We start from the raw sequence: 20,249 nt of genomic DNA on the forward strand, positions 1-20,249 counted from the left end.
TTTTTTTTGAGAGGTTTTCGCTATAGGGCACGTGCGCTCGCCAGACAGACAGAGACAGACAGAGAGACAGAAAGCGAGAAATCACCCCCCAGGGGGGATGGTCACGCCACAATCCTTTCTCCTCCATTCTCCTTTCGGGATCTTGGGTACGCACGCACACGCACCCAGCGTGAGTTTTAAGCCACCGGGTCCAGGACGCGAACCGCAGTCGACTACGTGGGAGTCCAGTGACATAGCCATTACGCTAACTGCTGGTCCCAAAATTAACCATTTTAAACAATCCAGGGGCACTTGGTACATTCATAATATTGTGCAACTACCACCACCTTTATGTAGTTCGCCTGGTTGTAACTTTAAATTTATGTCCCTATGTCACAACAAAACTACATCTTTGCGACAACAGTACCTCACATATATAACAAATGTTCAATAAATAAATACGAAATCACATACTCAATTATGGAAAAGCCCCTTGAGGGTTATTTTTCTCCTCTTTTTATTATCTATTTTTAGAAAAAGAAAAAAGAATTAAGTCTCTATTTAAGAATTTTCATAGAAATAAAAGATGAACAAGATCTCTCAAACTTGCACTAAAGAAATGGATATTGAGGAATCAAAGTTTATTCAACAAATATTTACTGAGAATTTATTACATGCCAGGAACCAGTATATTTACCAAAAGGACTACTATTTTACTATTAAGGTAATCAGAAAAATCAACATGCAATTTTGCTTAGAAAAGTAAGTCACATCTTTTCCTAAGACCCAATATTTGGTCATTAAGAAAAGAATGAAATCCTGTTGTCTGTGGTAACATGGACAGATCTGAATGGAGATCTTTCTGTTAAGTGAAATGAGCCTGAAAAATATCACATAATATCAATCATTTGTGTAATTTTTAAAAGTTGGTTTCACTGAAATAAAGAGTAGTCCCAGCTGTGGTAGTGTATGGTGCTAAGTCACCGTGTTCTGCAGCCTGCAATCAATGGGTTCAAATCCTCATCCAACCTGTAGGTTGGGCATAACTGCATGGGTCTGTAATCTCAGTGACTCAGGAGGTGAAGGCAGGAGGATCTTGATAGAGCAATGTATAAAATAAAATAATAAAAAGAAAAAATAATAGAGAGCAGAATGATGGTTATTTACCAAGGTTGGAAAGGGTACAGTAAAGGGTGCAGAGGTTCATCAAAGGGTATAAAGTTACAGAGGAGACGAAGTTCTAGTGTTTCACTGCAAAATAAGTTGACTATAGTTAGCAATATATTTTATATTTTTAAATAGCTACTGGGCTAGCAGGTGGTGTGGTGGTTAAGGCGGCTCATTTCCCACATGGCTGACCATTGTCTAAGTCCCAAACCCAATGGCTTGAAATTCATGCTGGGTGTGTGTATGCGGACATGCCCAAAATTCCAGGAAAAAAGAGAAGGGATTGTGGTGTGGTATGCCCCTAGGGGGTGATTTTTTACTTTCTCTCCCTTTCTCTGGCGATTGCACACATCCTACGGCAAAAAACCTTTAAAAAAAAAAAGCTACCAAAAAGAACTGTAAATCTTCTCACCATAAATAAATGATAAATGTTTAAGGTTATGGACATACTAATTATACTAAATTGATCATTACACGTTGTATACATGTACTGAAAATTCACACTATCCCATAAATAAATATAATTATCATATGCCAATTTAAAAATTAAAATAAAAAAATAGGTTAGTAAGGGTTGGCCTTATGGAGTAGATGATATGTAAGCAAAGTGCCAAAGGCAAGAGTGAGTCATGCAAAGATCTGACAGAGGGACATTCCAAGCAGAAGAAAGTCAAGACTAAGTACTTGAGGTAGGAGCATGACTAATGTGCTTAAGGAACAGTGACAAAACCAGTATGTCTAAATACAGTGATCTGGGAAGTTCTGGGCCTTTGAAATCTGGAAGGACGGAGTTGCCATTAAAGGAGCTATGGATGACCTCTGGCAGGTGTGGAAGCAAAGATTAGGGTTTGTTGAAGGTGACACTTACATAACCACGTGGAGATGTGTACTGGGCAGATGGATAGGTACGCATCTAGAAAAGAGATTTGTGAAAGTTTAAGACAAAATATGAGGAATCATCAGCAAAAGAGGGTAACGTCAGAAGACTGGATGAGCTCCCTAAAGAAGTGAGGGCCAAGAACTGAATGCAGTCCACCCCTGTGTTACTTTTCGGAGAGAAGGAAAATCTGTAAAGACTCAGAAGAAACTACCAGAGGTAGGAGGAAAACTAAAGAGCAAGGAGGCATGGAAGCCAAGTGAAGGATAATAAAATCAACTCCATTAAAGACTGCTAACAGATTAAGTGAATCAGAACTGAGAAGTGACCACTAAATTTAGCAACGTGGAGGTCACTAGTGAGCACAACAAGATAAATTCTGGCAGTGTGACATGGGTAAGAGTCTAACTGGAGTAGGTTGTTTAAAAGAGAATAATCTCTAGGGGCTGAAGAGTAGTACAATGATAAAATGTGAAAATGTGCAATGCAGACCCACACTGAGAAGCACATAGAAAGGTTACCAACTTGCATCTGGAGCCTCCTTGAGTACGCCAGGCATGTGTGTGCCCATGAGCCAAGTTGGCTGAAGCTGGCGGGGGGCGGGGAGGGTCTGTGGCATAAACACCTTGTTGGAGTGCTATATCTCTCTGTTTAGTTCTCTCTCTCATTCACGGAAGAAATGAATAAAGTTAAAAAGAAAGAGGGAGAAAGAATGAGATAATAGAATTAGAGATAGCAAGTTCAGAAGTTTGAAGAAACTGTGCTGTAGGGAACAGCAGTTAGCGCACTGGCTATGTGGCTGGACTCCAATGTAGTTGAGTGTGGTTCAAGTTCCAGACCCAGTGACTTAAACTCACGCCAGGCGCGTGTGTGTGCACGTGCCCAAGATCCCGAGAGGAGAATGGAGAAGAAGGGATTGCAGCGCGGTCATACCGCCTGGGGGGTGATTTCTCACTTTCTGTCTCTCTGTCTCTCTCTGTCTGTCTGGCAAGGGCACACATCCTATAACAAAACCCTTTCCCAAAAAAAAGAAAGAAAGAAAAAAATTGTGCTAATTGTGCTGTAAAGAGGAGAAAAGATAGTAACTGGAAGTATAAGTGAGGTTAATACAGGGCTTTTTAATTTTTTAAGATGAAAAATAATAGCATATGATGGGAATGATGTGGTAGAGAGCAAAACACTGAAGATGCAAAAATAAATTGTAGGGAGAATTGATAGTGAAATGCACTGGAAATGGCTAGAAATAATGGCACAGGGACAAATGGAGAAACTGGCCTGAAAACAGTGGACGTGTTCACCAGAGTAAAAGGAGGGAAAAATCGGGGGATAAAGAAAAAGTAGCTGGTGGGTAGACAGAGTGACAGAATGTGTAAAAGTTCTCTTCTGAGTGCTTTAATTTTCTCAGTGAAGTCATCAGCACAGTAGTCACATCACCACAAAAGAAGGTCCCTTTACTGTTTAGCACACTGTTACTATTCCATGATAAACAGTGCGGAAATTGAGAAGCAGCATGCTTTGTGTGGTCAGTGGCTATGTCTCAGTGTACAGCCCACTGTTCATGAATAAATACACATCTTCTAATATTTTTATTAAAACCTTTTTAAGTTTACTCACTCATTGAGAGAGAGAGAGATGCACATGCGCATAGGTACCCTCAACAGGGTCTCACCTTGCCGCCATCCCCCCATCCAGTTCTCCAGCTAGCGAAGATCACAGCATGCCCAGGACAACCTAAGATCCATTCCTAAGGCCTTCCTACAGAGCTGCAGTACTGCTCAGTGGCATCCCACCACCTACAAGGCACAGCTGAGCCTAATTTTCATAATTCTATTTCCTTCTTTTTCTTATGATTGAGCTCAGTATATTTACTGAATTATAATTTCATGTCTGTTAAATCTAATAAAAAATTGGCTTGCATTTGTTTTTAAAATTTAATTTTTCTTCAAAAAATTTAATTTTTCTTCACAATTCACTTTATTGCAGTATATTAATTACAATGAGGTAAGTGGGAACAAAATCTATCTGTTATTCTTCACCACAGATAGACTGGGAAGCCCTAGTACAAGAGAATGGAACAGTAATTGAAGGAGGAGATGTTTCCTGATTGACAAGCAGCATTAACGGCTAATAGGAGGTTTGTAGCCTTTGTTTAAGGCCAGTCACATGGTGATGTGATTTTCTCCAGACACATTTGGCTTCATGGCTGAAAGGCAAAGTAGACAGGAAGGGGATTTTAACTGAGCTACTAATTTGCCAAGTGAGTATGAAAAAGCAAGAGAAGGCCAAAGAAATGGTATAAAAGGGAGTGATTAGAATGACCATGGAATTCAGGCTAAATAAAGAGAAAAGAGAAGATGTCAGAGGTATGACAGACAGCAAAGGTGACAGGACCAATGAACCATAGGTCTCAGGAGGGCTGAAGGATTGCTGGAATAAGAAATATGCTAGAGACAGGAGGTAATGGTCAGAGAGTAAAATGCATGCGATTGAGAATAGAAAAGAGTTGTCACAATAAGGTGAGACTGAGAAGTTCCTTGGAGGAAAGGAGTTCAAAAAACTGAGAGCCAGTGTTGACATATCTCTGAGGATATCAGAATCATAGAAAGTTAAGATTTGAACATAGTCTTGGAGATAATAATAATAATAATAATTCAGGAGATAAATTTTTTCAGCAGCTCCAAAGCAGGGAACAGGAGGCATGATGGTTTACATCTCAAATGGACAAGTATTGGATAGCCAGAGTCCGTCCCCCTGAAAGTTATCTTTGATAACAGGTATTTTTTCTGAGGAATAGCTGAGTTCGTAGTTTTGTTTTTCAAAACTCTACTTCAGCAAGATGTGAAAAAGAGAAGAGACTTATGGAAACTCATCTGAATCCAGATATCATAACGGAAGAGGGGCACCCAGAAACTCTCCCCAAAGAATGGGTCAGATCAATCATCAGGTGGCCCCAGTCTTCCTCCAATGGCTGGTGGATGAGGAAAGTAAACGTCTGCTCTAAGAAGCAGAAAACTGGACATGCGCGTTCATAGGCAGGAGGAAGCCATCAGGAAGGAGAGGTCTGACCACGCCAGACAAGTTAGATGAGTGTGCCTGTCTGAACAAGGCCTGCTCTGTGTCCTCACACATGAATGAGGTCATGCTGGGAATTCCCTCTGTGGGAATCTGGCCTGAATGATACGCAGTTCTATAAATGCACATGTTTGCCTCGTTATCTTTTTTACATAGTTGATTAAAGTATTGGTATAGTTTTAATAAGTAAATATTTTTAGGTTGCAGAACTGACTCATCTTTGTATAATTAAATCACAAAATGCAGGCCAATTGGTGGTTAAAATGTCTGGATCCCATGTGACTAACTACACAATTTAACTCCAGGACCTGGTACCTTGAGAAATACTGGGTGTATGTGCATGCATGCCCAAAGTCCTGTAAGGAGAATGAAGGAGAAGGGATTGTTTAATGTGGCCATCCCCCTGGGGAGTGCACTTGCTGTGCTCGCTCTCTCTGTCTCTACAGCAAGTGCACACACCCTCTAGGAAAATTATAAAACAACAAATACCCACAAAAATTGAATCTGAAGAAAATCAAAAGCTGTGCATTCAGTACTGTGTCATTTTTTTTCAACCTTTGAGATATTGTAAATTGTTCATTTGTTTGCATTTATAAATAAATCATATATATTTCAGTAATGTGGAAAAAATTGATAATGATCCAGGAGATAAAGTTTTTAAAACTAAGGAGTGATTGTTGGGGGCTCAGAAGGGATTAGAAGATGACTAACATAAAATTAAAAGCATTTTAGGGAAACAAAGAAAAACAGGGAGCACCCGTGAAAGAAGATATCTATTGTTGGCAGTAGGGTGTGAGGGCCATGAGGGATAAACAGCCACCTCTTGACAGACTTCACAGAAGATTAATATCCTTGGGACCAGCAGTTAGCATAATGGCTATATCACTGGACTCTCATGTAGTCGACAGCGGTTCGCATCTCGACAGCGGTTCGCATTCTGGACCCAGTGGCTTAAAACTCACGCCAGGAGCGTGTGCGTGCGTGCCCAAGGTCCTGAGAGGAGAATGGAGGAGAAGGGATTGCGGCATGGCCATCCCCTCTGGGGGGTGATTTCTCGCTTTCTGTCTCTCTGTCTGTCTGTCTGGAAGAAAGCGCACGTGCCCTATACTTGCTGGCTGTCTGGAAAAAACCGCACGGGCCCTATAGCAAAAAAATCTCCCAAAAAAAAAAAAAAAAAAGATAATATCCTCAAGGAAAAACCAGGTTCTCAAGAGACCAAGAAGTTAAAGGAGGCTTTCAGAGAGCAGATGGAAAAAAAATTACTTATTTTGCTGATGGTGGACCCTGAGTTATAGGGGGCAGCAAAGTGAAAGGGTCTTAAGAGGTGGATAAGGATAAGTGGAAGGGCCAGAAAAGGATCCCTCACAGAACAACAGGAAGAAAATAATACTGGGGAGAGGGTTCCCAAGGTGACAAGGGTTACTCAAGATGACGAATAAAATGGAATAAAGTACAGAAGATATTGATTTAGAAAATTGGGGCTGGCAGGTGGTATCTTGGTTAAAAAGGCACTAGACTCCCACATGGCTGACCACAGTTCAAGCCCTGTACCTGGTAGCTTCCTTTCTCATTTTCCCTCTCTCTTTTTCACACACACACTATGTCCTTCTCTGCTCAAATTAAAAATAAATAAATAAATAAAGTTAAATAACTCTTTTTTTAAAAAAATAATTATCTACCATGAACAGCTATTTGAAGAGAAAAAAGGACTCAGATCTGAGTTATTCAACAAACTAGAAATATTTTATCCATGAATTGTATCTTAGTTTTAAATAAGGCAAGCCTTTTCACCTTTTATAGCTAACTTTAGCCTGCCTTTTCACCTTTTATAGCTAACTTTAGCCTGTTTCATTCCTTACAATATTATTTTGTTTTTTTAAATTGACTATCAGGAGTCTGTGCTTGCTAGAGAGAGACAGAGAGAGAGAGAGAGAGAAAGCACCCCCTGGGGGGATAGCTACACCACAATCCTTCTCCTCCATTCTCCTCTAGGGATTTTAGGCATGCATGCATACGCGTCGGCATGTTTTACAAGCCACCAGGTCTGGGACTTGAACTGCACTGTCAGTCATGTGAGATCCAGCTACCTTAACCACCATGCCACAAGCTGGCCCTGTTTCTAACAGTTCTACACAAATAAAATACAGGTAAGAGCAAAAATATGGCAAAGGACATTTTTATATCACTTATTAATAGCTCAGATAAGACTGGTGACTGAATAGATTATTTAAAATGAGATTCTGAATAATACTTATTCAGATTGGATCATTAGAAATCGTCTTTTCAAATATTCACTCTATTAACTTTTATTACTTATCTATTTTATATAAACAAAGCAATGCCTATGAAATTGTCCTAGAAAAGGCTGATCTTTACTAAATTATTGGGTCGTCAGAAAAGTGATGATGTTTTGTTTTGTTTTTCTATGCAAATATGTGTCATGACTTTTCTGATGACCCAATATTAAAGTTAAATGTAACAAAATACTGGTAAAGGGCTATGGGTAGGGATATGGTAACAAAAGTAAGGGAAACATTTCAATGGGTGGAGAAAAAGCAAGTTTGTTCAAAGAGGCCTTGCAAGGGAGCACTGCTTACTGAGGCACGAGAAGGAAACTTCTTAGCTGTGACTACCCTGCCTTTATCTTGGCCATGTTAAAAAGTGCTGAGTACGAGAAGGGACAAAAGAAGAGAAAAGGAAGCTAAAAGTAAGAAATGTGCGTCCTGTCTGCTGCTTCTTCTGAACTTACTTTTTAGGAAAGATGACTTACTGAATTCTATCTACATCTTTGTAGATATTTATATCTTTTTGGCAATTAATCATTCTCATTCATTGAATGATCATTATTTTCTTCTCTTTCACTCCTATTTATCCCTCTTCTTTGTCACGAGCATATTCTATATATGTGTGTTGTTTTATTGACAGGGTCTCACTATGTCACAATCCTCATCAGAATGGCTTTTCTCAGTGATAGCTATCTCACCTCCTTCTCCCTGTTGAGCAATACCAACTGGCTGTCTGTGAGGATGCAGTACTTCCGCTCCCACGTTGTCGTCTCGGTGTAGGGTGACTGGCCACAAGAGAGACGATGGGTAGGTGGTCCTTTAACATCTGTGTGACAAAAGAGAAAAACAGAAGTGACAACTCATTATTATGATTAGTAAACAAGCATTTCACCAGAGACATTCTTCACAGATTTAGAAAAGACAGCCATAGAATTTGTCTGGAAATTTGTCGGACAAAGCAATCCTGTGTAAGAAGACTGGAGTAGGAAGTATCTCATTCCCTGACCCCAAAATATATTATGAAGCTGCAATAATCAAAACAGCATGCTACTGATACAAAAACAGGCATGTGGATCAATGGAACAAAATAGAGACCCAAGAAATAAATCCTGAAACATAGAGCCAACTGATTTTTGACAAAGAGTACCAGTCAATCCAGTGGGGGAAAAAAAATCTCTTTAGCAAATGGTGCTGGAAAAACTGGGCACCCACCTGCAGAAAGATGAACCTAGAGACCCCTATCTCTCACCAGTAACAAAATCAACTCAAAGTGGATCAAATATCCAAACCTAAGACCTCAAACCATAAAACTTCTGCTGGAAAATACTGGGGAAACTCCAGAAGACACTGGGGTAGGCAAAGACTTCTTAAGGAGACCCCCAAAGTACAAGCAATAATCCCAAAAATAGAGATTTCATCAGATTAAGAAGTTTTTGCACAGCAAAAGACACAGAAATTAGTGTGAACTGACAGCCCTCTAGTATGGGGGAATATTTTTGTAAACTATGCCTCAGATAAGGGACTGGTAACCAGAGTACACAGGGAACTCAAGTGGCTTACCTGGGGGAAAAAAAAAAGGAAAAAAAAAATCAACCCAATTAAAAGGTGAGAGAATGAACTGAACAAACAACTCTCTAAGGAAGACAAATGAACAGCCAAAAAGCATATGAAAAAATGCTCAACTTCCCTCATCATAAGGGAGATGCAGATTAAAACTACAATGAGAAACCACCTGACTCAGTCACAATGGCGAAGATTAAAAAACAAAAAACATAAGTGCTGGTGGGGCTGTGGTGAAAGGGGAACTCTCCTACACTGCTGGTGGGAATGCAAATTGGTCTAGCTACTATGTAGAACAACATGGAGGTTCCACAAAGATGCATAAATAGAACAACCATATGATCCAGCAATTCCACTCCTGGGTATCTACCTAAAGGACAGGAAAATGCTCAGTTGGAAAAGTGCTTGGACATCTATTTATTGTGGCATTATTCACAATCGCTAAGGCATGGTACCAACCCAAATGTCCATGAACAGATGAGTGGACTGAAAAAGTATGGCACATATACTCTATGGAATACTACTGAGCCACAGAAAAAACAAGAGCCTGGCATTTGATAGAAAATGGACAAATATGGAAGATTTACTGCTGAGTGATGCAAGCCAGGCAGGCTATGAAAAAGAGACCATGTATGTCTCCATTTAACATATACTGACCATCTGTAGTCTATGGTGGAAACAGAAAGTCTAAAGGCTACAGAAGCATGGAAAATGGTTAGGGATACTGAAGACAGTGCAGAGAGAGGCTGGGAGAAGTGGGGAGAGTATGAGGAAATAAATTAAGGAGAAAAAATAGAGAGGCAAGACATTAATGGGATACAGAAATGGATTATTATCTGTTGATGATAATGTGAATAGTATCCTGCACTGAACTAGTGTGAAATATATATATTCATGTTGGGTAAATTCATTTCACAAGCTAAGCGACATATACTGATTGAATATATAAAATAAATTAAAATATTTTTTTGAAAAACAAGCATTTCAAATGTAGGATTCAAATTTATAAAGTGGTGAGTCTAAAGAAGGATAAGTGAAAACTTAAGAAAATAAAAACTGCTATATTCAAAATTTTAAAAAATTGGTCCTATTACCTGCAGACAAGAGAACTGAAATGTTCTAGGAAGAACTGTTAGTACAAACTTGATACAGTAATTACAAAGGTATATACACTAAAATAAAAGGTTACTTCAGAGCTAAACCAATGCTGTTCAAAATGAAGAGGTCACACCTTGACTCAGAGATAAGAACCAAGGATACAGTCTTTACTCTTCAGGAGGAAGATGATGTTACGTGTATTGTTTGAGAATACCGCTGACCTAGAACGCAGAAGTTACAGGCTTTCAAAGTGACTACATTCACGAGAATTGAAAATGTTTAAACTGTAACATCACATTACCACTAGGGGCCAGTAACATCTTAAAAACACAGAAAATTTCCTCAAGAAATACCTGTATTATTACTATCATGTTTCTTAGAAGTAGAGCTATCCAATATTAAAGCATAATGTCTCAAAAGGCCCCAAATATCTCACTCCCTTCTAAAATCTCAAGTGGTTACTAATGTCTTTCTTACTATGGACTTAACATTTTTTTGTATGAACTCTTAACTCATTTGGGCTGTTTAGTATTTGAAACATTTTTTTAATCACAAATAACATTAGATCTATTATATCTATTATATATAATATCTAATAGATCTATAGAAAAGTTCAATATATATTAAAAATTCTTGAGCTACAAAGAACTAATCCCTCTGAGAGATCTTACAGGGATTGTTTAAAATGCTTTCTTTGTTACTGTTTAGTTATGCTAGAGTAGCAACTCAAACTGAAGCAATCAGGAAACAAACATCCATGAAGACAGGGAGAGCTGTACCTCACAAGTAAGCACATTATATCCATAAAGTGAGTGTTTTCTATTATTACTGTTTTCTATCAACTTTTTGACTAATCACAGGATAATAGGTATTACTGGTATTCAAAGAAATCCAAATTGTTCTCAAATGTTATATACTATAGTTACCTAAATGTGTATAACTATTGCCAGGGTCCTGTAGAAAGTAAGCAACAAGTCAGTAATTATAAAAGTTAGTATACTATAGTCTCCCCTTATCCATCCACAGGGGATACATTCTGAAACCTCCAGTGGATGCCTAAAATGGCAGTAGTACTAAACCTTATATATACTATGTTCTTCCTACATACCTTCCTATGATAAAGTTTAATTTATAAATTAGGCACAGTAGGAGATTAACAATAACTACTAATAAACTATTATAAGCATTATGTGAATGTGGTGTCTCTCTCTCTTAAGACACCTTACTGTACTGTACTGTACTTACTTTCCAGCTGCAGTTGATTAGAGGCAATAAACCATGGAAATTAAACCACGGAGAAGAAGGGACTACTGTATATGTCACTTTTTACATTCTCTTATTCGCCCAATATTATCTTCATTGTTCCTTGGATTTAACTTCCTGTTCTCTCTAAGTTTGTTGCTCTGCATGTGTTGGGAGCTTATCAACTGCCCCCAAAGATCATTTAAGGTCCAAGAACCAAAAATGTTACTAGACTTTGGCTAGACATGCTACTGATTCTTATAATTGTGTGGGTTTTTTTCCCATTATTTTTCTGCTCTATCACCTCTGCAATTATGTAGAACACTACAAATACACTTAGAGCATCTCCATTCCATACTCTCTCTCTCCACCCTCAACTCTCTTCCTTTGTAGTCTAAGCATCTTAAATTACTCTTTCTTTGGACTTCAAAATTCCTAAAATCATCACCAAAAGCTTTAAAGAAACTGACTCTTAATCTTTTTGGACACGTACAGAATATTCTTGCCTATACTTAAAAACCATGTCAAAACTGATTTTCTTTATATGATTTAAACAAACAAATGGGTTAGATTTTTTTTTTTTTACCATAATGTAGGCCTATTTTAAGAGTCAAATATCAAGACAACTTCAGCAGAAAGGGATGTACCTACTTTATGTGGAAATACAGTGGTTTTGTGGCCTAGACGAGTTTTCATTCAGATGACTAATGTTATTACATAAGTTAGCCATGGGTGAACTAAACCACCCACTATAATGTAATTTTACGATCTGAACAAAAGAAGACATTGATAGACTCTGTCCAAAAAATCAGAATATATGATACTTTACTTATAATATAACCTAGGTTCCTGACAAAATATAAATTGTATCAGCACAGGTGAAACCTAAATTTGGTTCTCTGTGTGAACCTGAGTGATTCTCTAAGACTCACTGTCAAATGTTCTTCCTTTGTCTAATTGGAACTTTGTCCTATCGAGTAGATCAAAAAGTTATGACTTATTTTTCTATGCAAAAGGTGCATCATGACTTTTCCAACAACCCAACAATTTCTTCAGGGTATGAGACAATGTCTCATAAAGCATTTTGGCCTCTGATCACCCCTCTGCAGTGCTATCAGAAGGATAAAATAGAGGAACATGAAATTGGAAGGAATAATTCAGTATTTTTAAAAGTTCCAATCTAAATCAAGATGTTGGTTAGCCATCTTATAGATTTATAAAAATGTGTGTTTTTATTCTTTCTAATCCTCACTTTAAAAAAAATATATGTATTTTACATGAGTGTATACCCAGGAAGAAAGTGAGAAGAAGAAAGTGATTGTTTTTGCTCTTTACACCACTTTTTGGTTAAGGTTTAAAGGCATTTTAAGTAACAAGATACAGTAAGTTTTTTAACATTAACCAATAGATTTATTTATTCATCATGTCCTCATTTCCATGGCTAAATGAAGGTTTCACAGCACATAAGCAAGGCCTGTATGCTGAGACTACTACATTAACAAGGCAAGCTATTTTTGCCCTGTTTCACCTTACCAATTCTACCAATCTTTATTTTTTGTTCTAGTGACTTCCTTCTAATTTCTGACTTTCAATTACTTTTAGTATTTAATATTCACTAGAGAAAAGGAATCTAACTCAGAATCATAAAGAATCTTAACAGCAAAATTAGAAACAATTTTAGATTTGCTCTGTCCCATTCCTATGAGGATACTAAGACTGAATGCTGTCCTCATTACAAAAATAAGTAATTTTAGAAACAGGAAAAAGAATCAGAGATAACTCAATAAATTCCTTTATAAAGCACTTCTCTAAAAGTAGACTGGTAGTCCACACATTTTTTGATCTCAGGATCATTTTTGATTTAAAATGTACAAGGGGCCCAGCTATGTTGACATAGGCAGTAGGGTACTTCCATACAATACTGGAGCATAGCGGAAGGCCCCAGGTTCAGATCCCAGGTCAATCTGAACACACCAGATGCACCTGTAATCCCAAATAGAAGGCTTGAGACAGGATCACAATGTGGCAAGACCCTGCCAAAATCAGTCCATCTTCCTCCCTCCCTGCAACATCTCCCTCCCCTCAACCCCATGCACAATCTGTCTTTCATGAAAGAAATTTTAACAAAATGTTGAGGATTTCAAAGAGTTTTTGTGTGGGTTATAGCAATACTTATTATATTGGGGCTGGCAGGTGGCACGGTGGTTAAGGGCATGGAATTCCCACATGGTCAACTGTGGTTTGAGTCCCAGACCCAACGGCATGCTTTTTCAATTTCTCTCTCTCTCCCTCTATAATCAAAGTAAAATAAATAAATAAAGTTAAATAAAATAATTTCTTTTTGGAAAGGTTTCCACTATAGGGCGCTTGCTCTTGCCAGAAAGACAGAGAGAAACCGAGAGACAGAAAGCGAAAAATCACCCCCCAGGGGGATGACCATGCTGCAATCCCTTCTCTTCCATTCTCCTCTCAGGATCTTAGGCATGCATGCACACGTGCCTGGCATGAGTTTAAGCCTCCAAGCCTGGGACTCAAACCGCGGTCGACTAGATGGGACTCTAGCGACATAGCCATTACATCAACTGCTGGTCCCAAAATAATTCTTTAAAAAATTCTTAAATTAAAAATTGCAACTAATTTTTAAAAATGTGTTCATTTAACAATAATAAACCTAATACATGTTAACATAAAAACACTTTTCAGTGAAATGTAACTATTTTCCAAAACAAAACAGTTAGTGAGAAGAATAACACTGTTCTACATTTTTTGCAAATCTCTTTAAAGCCTGACTGAACAGAAGAAAGTTAGGTCCTTACAAATGTTCCCACATCCAATCTATTGCTTTTGGGGAGTTCTGGTTGACACATATAAAGAAAATTTGAGTTTACAGATATGTAGCTAGAAAAGAAAGCAGTGTTTTAAGAGTATTTTGAAATACTTACATATGTTCTCCTTCTTTAATACTATACCAAAACCCAAGCAGCTGTTTGTTTTTTTTAAGTTTTTTTTTTTTTAAGTTTTTTTTTTGCCATAGGGTGAGCACACTCACCAGAGTCAAAGAGGGAAAATGAGAACCCTTCGCCCTCTCGGGAGATTGGCCATACCACAATCCCTTCTCCTCCATTCTCTTCTTGGGATTTTAGGCACCCACACATACACATCTAGCCTGATTTTCAAGTCACCAGGTCTGAATCGTGACTGGCCCTGTGGGAATACAGTGCCTTAACCGCCATGTCACCCGCTGACCCAGCAGCTGAATTTTAAAAGGTAGAGCAATGCAAAATCTGAAAAAGTTAGTGTCATATTGTTACACTAAAAAAAACTTCCTTGTCCTCTGAGTTTATCTTTTACCCCACATCAGAGGTGCATATGCCCACCAGAGAGACATAGAAAGGGAAAGGGAGAACACAGTCCCACAGGGAATGGTCACACAGCAATCCTTTCTCCTTTTCTCCAACCTGTCATAATTTGGGGCACACATGTACAAATGCCCAGTGTGTTTTACAAGCCACCAGGTCCCACACTCAAACTGCAAGGTCGGCCATGTGGTATTCAGATGCTTTAACCACCACGCAAAGGAGCCAGCTCAGGAGCAGAGGTCTTAATAATGAACAAGAGGCTCATATAATGGCCTGGTCAGGAGTTGATTAGGGTCTACACTACAGGCGAACATAAAACTATTAAAAAAGAGAATGTGTTAACCAGATTTTGTAACAGGAATCAACAGAACTGACAGCTCTCCAGTCATTTGTGGTACAAGATTAGCATGAAAGAGATGAGAGAATAAAAGAGCAATTAACAGAAATATAAATTGATAAATACATAATTACATAACTGCAATTCTGCTTTAGTTTTAGCAGGGAAGTCCAACACAGATGGTTTTTAAATAGGGAGAAAAAAAATCTAAAAGGGAAAGAAACTCATTTAAAGTATTCCATGTAATCCATCATTTGTAAATGATTTTAAAACAGCATTCAAACTACTAGATCACTTAGTCTGCCATAAGTCTAAAATTCAAACTCTGGGCTCCTTAAAAACGCTAATATAAATCCAGTAACTACTTGGCGAGGGAAAAATAACAACAGGGCCCTCTTGTGTTAACTCTTCTTTTATTGTGGGGTGGGAGGAGGTTTTGACTATAGGGCACATGAGCCCGCCAGAAAGACAGAGACAGATAGACAGAAAGCAAGAACTCACCCCTGGAGGGGAGGGTCATGAGGGGGGATGGACACGCCGCAATCCCTTCTCCTCTATTCTCCTCTCGCAATCTTGGGCATGCACGCACACGCGCCCAATGTGACTTTAAACTACTGGGTCCAGGACTAGAACTGCGGTCGAATACAAGGAAGTCCAACGACATAACCATTACACCATCTGCTGGTCCCATGTTAACCTTTCTTAATAATGGGAGAAATAGGGAACCAGCAGTTAGCGTAATGGCTATGTCGCTGTCCTCCCACGTAGTCGACCCCGGTTCACGTCCCGGACCTGGTGGCTTAAAACTCATGCCGGGCACGTGTGCGTGCGTGCCCAGGATCCCAAGAGGAGAATGGAGGAGAAGGCATTGCGGCGTGACCATCCCCCCTGGGGGATGATTTCTTGCTTTCTGTCTCTATGTCTCTCTCTGTCTGTCTGGCGAGTGCATGCGACCTATAGCGAAAATCTCTCCAAAAAAAAATAATAATAATGGGAGAAATAAGCTCCATGGCCTGGTATACACTGTTTCACAAAGATGATGAATCAAAATAATACGATAGAGCTACAAATTCTACTAGGAGTGTGTGTGCGTATGTGTGTGCAAAACTTTTCTCTTGGAGAGTAAGCAACTTATCTTTCCCAGACATAGGAAAAGGTCTCAAAAAATTTAGAGTAGGAAAGTAAAAAGGGCTCTGATTAGAAGCAGAAATGGCGGGAAGGAAAGAGATAAAGAAGAAGCGTATGAACCAAGTATGAAGAATATCAAGTAAAAAACTGCTATGGGAAATTTTATTTTTATATTCTATAGCTCCTTAGAAGTTCATCTGAATTAGTTTTGAATCACATCATTTACAAGCAACATGTGTTTTCTTTTTCTTCTTTAATTTCAATGCTATAAGTTAAATGCAACTGGTAAAATCCGGAGTCTATTTACTGCCTTCCAGAGCAAGCTTTACAAAAGAATTTTATAGAGAGACTATCCAGATTATCACAACTTCTAATGTTTTATTCAGTATCAATAGCCTTTCATCAGTTCTTAGAGAAACCTTAAAAACATTTTTTAATTGAAAATTAAATTTAAAAATCCCCAAATACATAGTCTTAGAAAAACCTATCAACACCGAGGTTTTAATCCATTAAAAGAGAAACACAGGCCCAACAGTGCACACTGGCAGACTCTACTACTCAGCAGGTTGAGTCCACTTGACAGAGCTGGGCTAGATTCCTGGCCCACCCTGGAATCCCAGGAAGTTATCACACACCTGTATTCCCAATTGCGAAACAGAGGTAGGAAGATTGCAACATAGTGGGACTCTGTTTTCAAAATAAATGAATGAATGGATGGATGAGAAACACTTTCCCAAAAAATAACTGATGTAAGCTGTAGAAATCTGAATTGTTATGGAAATATAGATCTATATTTTCATGTGTCTGTGTGTGTGTTTTTATTCCCACACCAGAGCTAACCTGGCTTCTAAGTGGTGAATTCTTCCCAATTCTGAAATTTCACTAACCACACTTATTTGGGTTCTGAATACAAAGTCTAAGTACCAGTTTTTATTAAAGCTCAGAATAGGAGTGACCACTTCACTACAGAAGTAAACATGTCTAAATAACTTTAAAACAGAATACTACTATTTACATTAGATAAAAGTATTGATTACCTTAAATACATAAAGAGTTGTTTTTCTTTGCACCAAAGTGTTCAGAGTAGTTTTAATAGAACTTCATGTTTAACATCATATTATCAGGCCAATTAATAAGCTATATCCTGGGAACCAGCAGTTAACGTAATGGCTATGTCGCTGGACTCCCACGTAGTCGACCGCAGTTCGTGTCCCGGACCCGGTGGCTTAAAACTCACGCCGGGCGCATGTGCGTGAGTGCCCAAGATCCCGAGAGGAGAATGGAGGAGAAGGGATTGCAGCGTGACCATCCCCCCTGGGGGATGATTTCTTGCTTTCTGTCTCTATGTCTCTCTCTGTCTGTCTGGCGAGCGCATGCACCCTATAACAAAAAACCTCTCCAAAAAATAAATAAGCTATATTCTTGGACCTGCCACATATTAACAGTTTTAGAAACATAGCACACACAGGCTAGCCCCACAGCCTAGTGGTTAAGGGAGCTGGATTCCACATGGTTGACCAAGGTTTGAATCCCAGCCCCAGCAACTTGAAAAACATGTTGCATACATGTGCATTCATGCCCCAAATTCTGACAGTATGGAGAAATGTAGAAGGGATATGGCATGAGACCATGCTGGGTTGGGGTTGCTTTCTCCCTCACTTTCTGTGTGTCTCATGAGTACACACAGTTTTTGACAATTAAAAATAAAAAGTTTTTTAATTAAAAAAATATGGTATTTGCTTGACTATCTTATATAGGCAAATTCTGCAACAGCAGAAGAAATAATAATACAGTTGTCATGTAGAGGTGATTCTTAACAATGTCAATAACTAAAGCATGCTGCTAAAGAATAGTACATAATATATTAGATGTAGATAACCAAATTATTTTAAAAATATATTAATGTCATATGCTTAAGACCCAGTGTAGCTATCTTTGACCAAAATCACTCCTTCCCATTTTTAAATATTTTTTATTTTTAGAGAGAGATTTTTGCTATAGGGTGCGTGCACTCTCTGGAGAGACAGAAAGTGAGAAATCACCATTATCACCACTCCCAGCTCCCGCCGAGGAGGATGGTCATGCCGCAATCCTTTCTCCTCCATTTTCCTCTTAGGATTTTGGGCACACATGCATGCACACATGCCCAGCTTGAGTTTTAAGTCACCGGGTCAGGGACTCAAACCATGGTCAACTACGAGGGAGTCCAGCAACATAACCATTACAATAATGTCCAAACCCAGTCAGGACATTAAAATAAAGTTTACTTGTATTTATTTTATCCTTCTATTACCTTCTCATCCTCCATATTCTGTCAAAACATCAGAAAATATCCTGTTTCCAGAACAACAAACAAATTTTCTTAAGAGGGATAATAACCCCATATGTAGAGCTTGTGAACTCTGCTTTGTCCTGACACACACTGAACTTTTGTGCTGGCAAATTACATTATAGTTCATATGAATCAATGGTCCAAGTAGATTTAAACACAGCCACACCAGCCTTTAATAATAAAAATACTGGGTAATAAATGACTTACTATGTTTAAGCATTAGAACGGAAATACTCACTTTTATGGGAATACAGGTCTTAATCCTTACATTGCCATGAATTTACTGAGACCATAGCTATTTACTGAAATGAATTTATATGGTATCTCTCAACCTTCACTAATCATTTTTGTTTTCTTAACTACAGAAGCTTAATTTCTATGCTATTTGGTCACTGGTGTGATTTCGTCAGTAAATTTGTGCTGCCTGCCATCAATCTCTTTAAGAGGAAAGGGCAGAAGGAGATAACATGTGATACTTCTTTCTGGTAATTTCCTTTAGTCTAACATTTATAGAGTCCCTTTGCTACTTCCCTCTTGGTCTCAGAAGCACCAGAGCTCAGCATGGAAGCTCTGACCTATTAATAGAAGGCAGTAAGATGTTTTTGATAAAGGTAACACTTCACTTTACAGAAGAGCTTACTTTAGTTTGGTGCTATTAGGTAAGTACTTTAAGGTGGCCAGGGTGAGAAACAATCCCCATGACAGGTCACCTTGTTTCTCCCTTCCACATCACTATTGCACTCTGTACTGCCTCTGATCACATGTGGCATGAGACAGCAGGCCGAGCTGGTCATATGGCTTTCTTTCACTTCCTAGATCTGCATTAGATGGAATCAGCCCCATAATTCCCACACTGGGCCAAGCACTGCTTAAGCAACTAAGTAGCCTGCAACTAAATGGACTGTTACGAACAGTGCCAACACTGAGGTGACAGGTGGCTGAACATCACAGTCTGCTCCTCAGTCCCAGTAGACCAGTCATATCTACAGTACACAATAAATCTTACCAACACAGAAAAATGTAATGTACTCAAAATAATCTATTTGCATACTAATCTTTAGAAGGAAACAAAGTCTATGTGTGAATTTTTCTTGAGCAGTCAGGTATTGTGCTAATTTAAGAAAAGTTCAAGCAAACAGTAGTCTGGCTCTTCAAAATGCGACACAGTTGATGTACTGTTACATGATCAAAACCAAGATCCTTTTCATGTCTCATATTTCTGTCACCGGTAGAAAAAAATGAACTATACCAAGAATTAGTCTCAAATGCTATTTGGCACACAATCTTTTTGTTATATTTAGTACCTCTTCTTATATTAATAAACACCCACGCTTGCCTTTTGAATTAAACTGTATCACTTTCCTCTGGGGCAGCTGCTGTGAGGAAAGAATTAGAGCCTTTAAAGGAATGTGATTCTTAGTCCAGAGGGGAGAAGAGTAGTTCACCACTCCTGTGAGATCAGTTTCTGGGCTTTTAGCAATTGGTCACACGGCCAATATTGTGACATTATCGCTCTTCCTAAGAGAACAGAAGAAAGCAGACTGCATTAAAAATGAAAATTGTCAAGAGTCTGGCAGCATTAAAAATCTGTAATAGCTCTACCTCTCTCCACTGTGTCAACTGGAATAGAATCTAGGGCTAAATATGCATCTTTTCTGAATTGTGACCCGTTTGAATCACAAATCACTGAGCTTAGAGTGAAATCTATCAAGGAGATATTATAGGCTTCTCTGAAAAATCCGATCAGTCACTCACTGCTAAGTCGACAACCCAATTCAATGAGCTCTGCTCTGACACAACTTAGCTGACTTAA

The 20,249-nt window shown here is 38.6% G+C and overlaps 1 protein-coding gene across 1 annotated transcript in view; it reads right to left on the bottom strand.

Annotated features, from left to right (window-relative positions):
* LOC102498892 (uncharacterized) overlaps positions 1-20,249 on the bottom strand; it is a 225,222-nt gene that overhangs the window by 16,577 nt on the left and 188,396 nt on the right. The window contains exon 2 of the mRNA XM_006165294.3: positions 8,079-8,206. Within this exon, the coding sequence (XP_006165356.1) occupies positions 8,079-8,206 (128 nt within the window). The remainder of the gene's footprint in view (positions 1-8,078; positions 8,207-20,249) is intronic.

Source organism: Tupaia chinensis, unplaced genomic scaffold (genome assembly GCF_000334495.1).
Source record: "Tupaia chinensis unplaced genomic scaffold, TupChi_1.0 Scaffold143876_1, whole genome shotgun sequence".
Classification (NCBI taxonomy): domain Eukaryota; kingdom Metazoa; phylum Chordata; class Mammalia; order Scandentia; family Tupaiidae; genus Tupaia; species Tupaia belangeri.